Raw genomic sequence first — 8,027 nt, 5'->3', positions numbered from 1 at the left:
AAGTCCCAGTCCTTTCCCCAAAATGGTCAAAACAAAGCATCTCCCAAAATGGCAACTGAGTCATGGACACATCATTGGGCTCAAAAATTACACCTAACAAAAAACAAACAAAAAAAAGAGCAAAAAATGAAAAGAAAAAAAGAAACCACGTGTGGGCCCCCACCCGGATAAATAGTCCAACATATTCGGAGTCCAAAATTAAAAATTAAAAATATTATTGGACCATCTAAAACCCAAAAATAATTTGCCCTATTTTTTCAATCTGACCCCTCAAAACCAAAAAATCTTATCCCCTTTACCCTTAACGAGTCCCAAAGTCCTCTTTTAGGTCCAATTAGCTTCTCGGGTTCCAAAAGCCCAATCTCGCTTCCCCCCTTTCTCTCTCTCTCTTCCTCCCCTTCTCCCTCTCGCTGGAAAAACCCTAGATCTCGCCACCGCCGGAGACTCGAAGCTCGGCCCTTCGAGCTTCAATCCGCCTCGCCGATCTCCTCCTCCGAAACCCCTGTGGTAAATTTCCGAACTTTACAACCATTTGTTTTTTTTCTCTCTCTCTTTCTGAGATTTCGAAAGGTTTCAGTTTTTCGCGGTCTTAAGCTTATGTCTCCGAAAGGGTCTTAATTTTGTGTTTTATTTGGTTTTTGCGTTGTGAATTCTAAATTTTGTTGTTCAATTTGGGTTTTTGTGTTGTGAATTTTGAATCTGTAGCCTGATTATGCTGTGATAAACTTTAATTTCGTCTGTTAATGTTGGGTTTGAGTTAATTTCGAACCCTTCGTCTTCGTTCTTAAATTTTTGAGTTCGATCTGTTAAATATATGTGATTACTGGGTTTTTTTTCCGATCTGGGCTGCTGTTTTTAAAAACGTTTAAGTCCAAAGCTCGATCAGACGACGGAAAATTGTAGGGATCTGGGTTTGTTTATGGAAATTTTGTTACTGGTTTTAAATTTTAGCCCGTTTCTGGGTTTTCTTTTGTTTTCCGAGTTTTAATCCGGTGGACTTTGATTATCCCTGACCCATCTGGGATCCATCGTACTTGTTAGAGCTCATCTTCTTGTTAGAAGATGAAGGATGGGTTTTTAATCCGATGGACTGTAATCCGAGGGACTGCATGTGATCTGGGCAGGTCAATGTCTGTTTGGGTTGACTTTTTAAGTTCATGTTTCTGTACGGCCCATTTGGGTCTGGTTGGGCCAGTTTTTTAGGAATATTAAGATATTATGATATATTTATTTTAAAATGTTTAATGCGATCCCTACAAAAAAAAAAAATTTGAAAAAGGTAATAAAACCTAAGGAATAGTTCGTAATTGAATAAGCTGGATACTTAGATATTAAATCTTGGATTATCATTTTTTCGTTTTTCGTGTTTTGGTATTACTTCGTTTTTCAGTTTCTTGGATTAGTTTTTGCCTAATGAGAATCGAATTTCTCCTTTCGGTCGAAAAATAAATGTGTAATTGGTATATTTATGCTAGTTTGTGTTTTTGTTGTTGGGATGGTAGGGTGTTTGGAACTTTGGACCATGACATTTGTTCCTGCTAATGCACAAAACTTGACTTGACTTAATATTTAGCTGGTTCTGTATGATGGGAATGAGTATGATTGCGGTCATTACCATTACAGTGGTGAAGGAATGCGCGTCAACAACGTCATTAGACCTTTCTGTAACTAAATACAATTGAAAGAATCAGAGCATTTTCTTTCTGTCTTTCACAGTACATGAAGGTTTGCTATATTGTATCTCTACTGTTCTGTAGTAGTCTTATAACATTGAAGTGCGGGTTTGTTTCGCCCTTTGTTCATTCCATGTTTAATGAGGTTCTCTGAATGCAAGAAGCTGTTGTTATGTTGCTTCTGTGTATTTACATGATTTTTGGTTCAGGCTCAGATTCTGTGGCAAAGTTTTTAACATGTATTCCGTTATCACTTTGCTCTTAGTTTCAACATCTACTTTCTATTTTCTTAAAAGGTTGTCCTTGTTTGCTGAATGCAGGATTTTACTTCCCAAAGACAACATGGCAACCCCTGCTGAAGAGACAATTGCCGCTCCTATTCAAGACAAAATGGCCACCCCCGTGGAAGAGCCGAAGGCCACCCCCGTGGAAGAGCCGACGGCCACCCCCGTGGAAGAGCCGACGGCCACCCCTGTCGAAGAGCCGACGGCCACCCCTGTTGAAGAGCCGACGGCCACCCCGGTTGAAGAGCCGACGGCCACCCCCGTTGAAGAGCCGATGGGAACCCCCGTTGAAAAGCCCATGGCCACCCCTGTTGAAGAGCACATGGTCGCCCTTATTGAAGAGCACACGGTCGCCCTTATTGAAGAGCACACGGCCGCCCCAGCTGAAGAGCACACGGCCGCCCCAGCTGAAGAGCACACGGCCGCTCCCGTTGAAGAGCACACGGCCGCCCCCGTTGAAGAGCACACGGCTATACCCGTTGAAGAGCACACGGTCGCCCCCGTTGAAGAGCAGATGGTCGCCCTGGTTGAAGAGCCGATGTCCACACCCGTTGAAGAGGCGATGGCTACCCACTATGAAGACACGATGGCTGCCCACTTTGAAGATTCGATGACTGCCCACTTTGAAGAGCCAATGACCACTCCTATTAACCACAAGAGGGCCACACCTGATGAAGACATGATGGAAACACCTGATGAAGAAAAGATGCTGACACTGACTCCCTATGAAAACAATGAGGTGGAAAATACAGAAACACAGCCTAACAAGCGCAGGAAAAAGAAGTCAATTGTCTGGGAGCATTTCACCATAGAGAACGTGAGTCCTGGATGTAGGAGGGCATGCTGCAAGCAGTGCAAGCAAAGTTTTGCTTACAGTACGGGTTCAAAAGTAGCGGGTACCAGCCACCTCAAACGCCACATTGCAAAGGGGACTTGCCCAGCACTTCTTCGTAACCAGAACAACAATCAGTCTTCCCCATATACCCCAGCGACAAGGGGTGGCAGCTCTTCCAATCCACCAAAAAGGCGTTACCGGACTCCTAACACACCCCAAATTATATATGATCCAGACCGTTGTCGCCATGAGATTGCAAGGATGATCATCATGCATGACTACCCCCTGCATATGGTTGAGCATCCTGGGTTTGTAGCTTTTGCACAGAATCTTAACCCACGGTTCAACATGGTGAGCTTCAATACTGTTCAAGGAGATTGCGTTGCAACTTACCTAACGGAAAAGCAAAGTGTCACCAGGTTTATTGAGGGCATACCTGGACGTGTATGCCTTACTTTGGACATGTGGACTTCCTCTCAGAGCGTGGGTTATGTGTTTGTTACTGGGCACTTCATTGATGCTGACTGGAAGTTGCACAGGCGGCTGCTCAATGTAGTGATGGAACCATATCCAGACTCTGATTCTGCTCTTAGTCATGCTGTTGCTGTTTGCCTTCATGATTGGAGTTTGGAAAACAAGTTGTTTTCAGTCACTTATGATCAGCCACTGAGTGAGACTGCTCTTGAAAATTTAAGGCCTCTTCTTTCAAATAAGAACCCACTTATCCTCAATGGTCAACTATTGGTTGGGCATTGCATTGCCCGTACTTTGAGCAGCATTGCAAAAGAAGTGTTGGTGGCAGGAAGTGATGTGGTCAATAAAGTACGGGATAGTGTGAAGTATGTGAAGACATCAGAGTCCCATGAAGAAAAGTTTCTGGAGCTTAAGAGTCAGCTCCAAGTCCCAAGTGAAAGGAGCCTATCAATTGATGACCAAACTAAATGGAACACAACGTATCAAATGCTGGTGGCCTGTTATGAGTTAAAGGAAGTGTTTTCTTGCTTGGATACATCTGATCCTGATTACAAACAAGCCCCGTCAATGGAAGACTGGAAGCAAGTTGAGACTATCTGCACATTTTTGAAACTTATCTTCGATGCAGCCAACATCCTTACCACTACGACTAACCCAACTCCAGTTACTTTCTTCCATGAAGTGTGGAGGATTCAGACAGATCTGACTAAGACGGTTGCAAGTGAGGATCCCTTCATTAGCAGCCTAACTAAGACAATGCAAGAAAGGATTGAAAAGTACTGGAAGAATTGTAGCCTGGCTTTGGCGACAGCGGTAGTTATGGATCCCAGGTTCAAGATGAAGCTTGTTGAGTTCAGTTTCAACAAAGTTTATGGCGAAGAAGCTCCAATGCATATCAAGGTTGTTGATGACGGAATTCATGAGCTCTTTCATGAATATTTGACACTGCCTTTGCCTCTCACACCAACTTATGCAGACGAAGGGAATAACTACATTAAGACAGAGGATTCCCAAGGCGGAGCTAATCTGACAGACAACGGACTCACAGACTTTGACATGTACATCATGGAGACAACCAGCCAACAGATGAAGTCGGAGCTGGATCAGTATTTGGACGAGTCTCTGCTGCCCCGAGTTCATGACTTTGATGTATTAGGCTGGTGGAAACTGAACAAGATGAAGTACCCGACGCTTTCAAAGATGGCTCGTGACATTTTGTCAATTCCGGTATCTACAGTTCCTTCCGACTCTGTCTTTGATACAACGGTCAAGGAGATGGATCAGTACAGGACTTCCCTACGACCAGAGACGGTGGAAGCCCTCATATGTGCCAAGGACTGGATGCAGTATGGATCAGCCGACGCGTCCACTGCACTTGTCAGAATGGAATATTAGATCGTAGGTCTCTTCCACCGTCACGCGTGATGGACGGGAAGTTGGCCGCCGGGAAGATGTATGATGGTAGGTGTTTGTATCATTTAACCTAGTTTATTTCTACCAGTAGGAGTTTACCTTTTGTATTATTTGAAGACGTTGAATGCTTGGACATGAATTTTTAGCCTTAATTTATGGTAGTCTTAAAATTATGATGATTTACATGAAGTTTGGGATATGGATGGAGCATTATATGCTTTGTTTCCGAGTTATTTTTGCTCGAAAAATACTTGGTTCCTTACATGTAAGGCGGCTATTCTTCTTCTCGCACAAATTAGATTTTGACGTATGTGCAAAAAAAATATTTCAAAATCTTCATTTCATAGATTTAACGGGATTTTGGTACATATCTATCCGTCATTGGCAGTTAAGGAAGAACCTTCTTTACGTCGAAAACCTAATGGCTTGTTTGTTACTTTTAAAATGATTGAAACTACTTTGAGAAAAAATATTTTTGGGTTCTAAAATCATTTGAAGTGCTTCTTATAAAAAGACACATAACCAAATATTTGTTCCATTTTAACAAAAAAGGCTTTCAATCATTTAACAGTACTTTCAAACGAGCTCTAGGTTGTGTGATTTTTTTTTTTTTTTGGGTCGTTCACCAATTTATAGTGTTCAGCCTCAACACTCCATTATTTGTTGGAGAACGAATTTGATTTAGGTAAATAATTATCGCACTCCATGTTATTCATCTACTGCTTTCTTGCTTTCTAGAGCATTGATCGAACAAATCAAATAAGAATCAAAACACTGACACGAAGAGAAGTGCAAAACGAAAAACGAGTCTGCGAATATCATTTTTGCTCGTGTCGGTGATTCAATTGGGAGTTTAAGCTCATAATTTGTTCACAAATGGAATTATATTGATGCATTTATTCATTAGTGTTACAAGACTGGTTCGCATGATCACATAATATGTAATAAATTTATTTAAATATCCTCTCTCTCAACAATGTGAAGAAAACCAAAAACACGTATGCTACACTCAGTGCATAATACAATTGATTATAAATCTTTTTTCAAGTTTTCAACTAATTGTATTAATCCACTTTGTGTAACGGACCGTGTTCCTGCACCCTAAAAATTATCTCCAAGAATTGCACAAAGTGGAAATTCAAAGGCTAAAGGCCCAACCCGCACCGCTCCAACTAATGCCCAGCCCTACATGACAATAAACTCGTTTCATGTAATTTGAAATAGGAAATTCAATTCTTAAGCCCTACTACACCTAAACAACGACGTTGGTACATAAACACGAGATCAAAGGAACATATTACCAATTTAACTTAAAATTTTCCCCTTGGCGCGCTCTGTGTGACTCAAGCATATTCACAAGAATCTCCCAGAAGTTGCATTATCGTCATAACTATGCAGCCGTGGGAGAATGGCTATTTGAAGGCTTTCCCGATTTTTAAAGGCGTGCGATATATGCTTGGAAAGATAAGACATAAAGCTAAGATAAGATATAAAGCTAAGTTTCTCATATATTTTAACATAATTTTTCAGAAGATAAATCGACCCCAAAACTGGCATGCAAGTCAGATGACTTCTTTCGTAGTTTGTTTTATTAATTGTTTAGGAGTTTGTTTTGTGGAAAAATTAAGATCTAGTACTTAGTCACCAATTTCATAGACTGAAATCTTATTGGGTTTTAGTTTTTTTTTTTTATCAAAGTCTTTTGACTTTGGAGACTTTGTACATCTCAGCATTATACTAATAACACACTTCCATGTCATCTTTTTTTTTTTTTTTTTTTTTTTTTACAACAAATTTTAATTTATAATTTCTCCCACATTGATTATCACATTCAAAAGGTTGAATAACATTTGTAGCTGAAAATCTCAAAATTCTCTCACTCAAATTTATGTTTATATTCAAATTCAACATTATTACATTGAATATTTATCTCCAAAATTAAATTTTGCCAAAAAAAATTTCAAACTTATTTTTCCTCCATGACCATTATATTGCAAAATTCTAACAAATGACCATTATATTGCAAAACCATAACCAATGGCCATTATATTGCTATGAACGCAATTTTAATTTCATTGGATATATATGATTTTAATGTTGAAATTGTACATGGGTACATTCTTATGAATTACTATAATTGTACATGGGTACATTCTTATGGGAACATTTATCTTTTATCATGACATTTTATCTTATTAATTTATAACTACTATTTTCATTCAATAAAAAAAACAATTCTTTTCATTTCTTTTCCACATTTTAATCACCAATTTTTCATTGGTTTAAGGTTTTCTAAGGGTGGATTTTGTTCTTTAATCCCATAAAGGTTAAAGTTCAAATCTTATGGGATTTTATATTCCGTAAAATGTGGTAATTCATTTATTTAATTGCTTTAAATGTTCCGCAAAAAAAAAAAAAATAAATAAATAAAAATAAAAAGCTTTAAAGGATGTCTTATGGGATTTCAAATCTTTGAGCGTATTTTATTCTAGGTTCAGATTTCTAATGATTGATCACCTTTAGGAATTTTTCATCTAGATATTTAGATAAATTTATGAGGATGATCAATCAATTAGGTTTACTAGAATTAAGATTAAGAATAGTCGACAAACTAGCAAGGATGACCAATATTAGGCTAGTCCTACTTGGTTGACATGATTCTTCTACACTTAACAAGTTTTTTTGTGTTTAATTTGTATGCCTAACCAATATGATATAATTATCACATAGAGATAGTTGATGTCTGACCACATATTAATTCATACCTTAGAAAGAATAATCTTTAACATTGGCATGGTAATTGGATAGTAGCTGGCTCTTAGAGATGTAAATAGGATATTTATTGGTGAATTCATAACCTTAGGGTTTTTTGTGTCGTATGTTTATTTTAATTAATTGTCTTTTCTTTTTTCTTGTTAATTTTAGTCTTAATCAGTTACTCAATTATTCAATTCAAATTATCCTTTGTTGTTTAATTAAGTCTAGCGTGATTAGTTGGTTAAATTGGTGTTAAAGCAATCCTTGTGGGATCGACCTTGTATTTGCACATGTTACTACAATTGATTTGTGCTCTTGCGAAATTTAATTTCGTTTAAATTAATCTATTATTTAGGTTAGTTTAAATATACATCAAGTTGTTGGCGCTGTTGCCGGAAATTGCCTCTTAATCTTAATTGTGCTTTACTTAATTTTATTTTTCCATTTTCCATTTTTGTTTGTGTAGTTCTTTTTTTTTTTTTTTCCTTCATTCATTGTTTCGATTTTCTGTTTTATTTATAAAAAAAAAAAAAAAAAAAAAAAAAAAAAAAAAAAAAACACGGTAGTCTTCTTTTTTGTCCAATTCAATTT

The 8,027-nt window shown here is 38.1% G+C and overlaps 1 protein-coding gene across 1 annotated transcript; it reads left to right on the top strand.

The window, feature by feature from the left end:
- The first annotated feature begins 297 nt into the window (after positions 1-297).
- Positions 298-4,929, top strand: LOC137747032 (zinc finger BED domain-containing protein DAYSLEEPER-like). Its single transcript, XM_068487027.1, has 2 exons — positions 298-507; positions 1,994-4,929. The coding sequence occupies exon 2, from the start codon at positions 2,016-2,018 to the stop codon at positions 4,659-4,661; it is 2,646 nt and encodes an 881-aa protein (XP_068343128.1). The 5' UTR covers positions 298-507; positions 1,994-2,015; the 3' UTR covers positions 4,662-4,929.
- Positions 4,930-8,027: the final 3,098 nt, after the last annotated feature.

This window comes from Pyrus communis, chromosome 10 (assembly GCF_963583255.1).
Source record: "Pyrus communis chromosome 10, drPyrComm1.1, whole genome shotgun sequence".
Lineage (NCBI taxonomy): Eukaryota > Viridiplantae > Streptophyta > Magnoliopsida > Rosales > Rosaceae > Pyrus > Pyrus communis.
The sequence above is the reverse complement of the archived record's forward strand: the minus strand, read 5'-3'. Positions and strand labels throughout refer to the sequence as shown.

Bases quoted from the DNA above. Each gene is read 5' to 3' on its own strand.
- LOC137747032 (XM_068487027.1), top strand. From the start codon at position 2,016: ATGGCAACCCCTGCTGAAGAGACAATTGCCGCTCCTATTCAAGACAAA.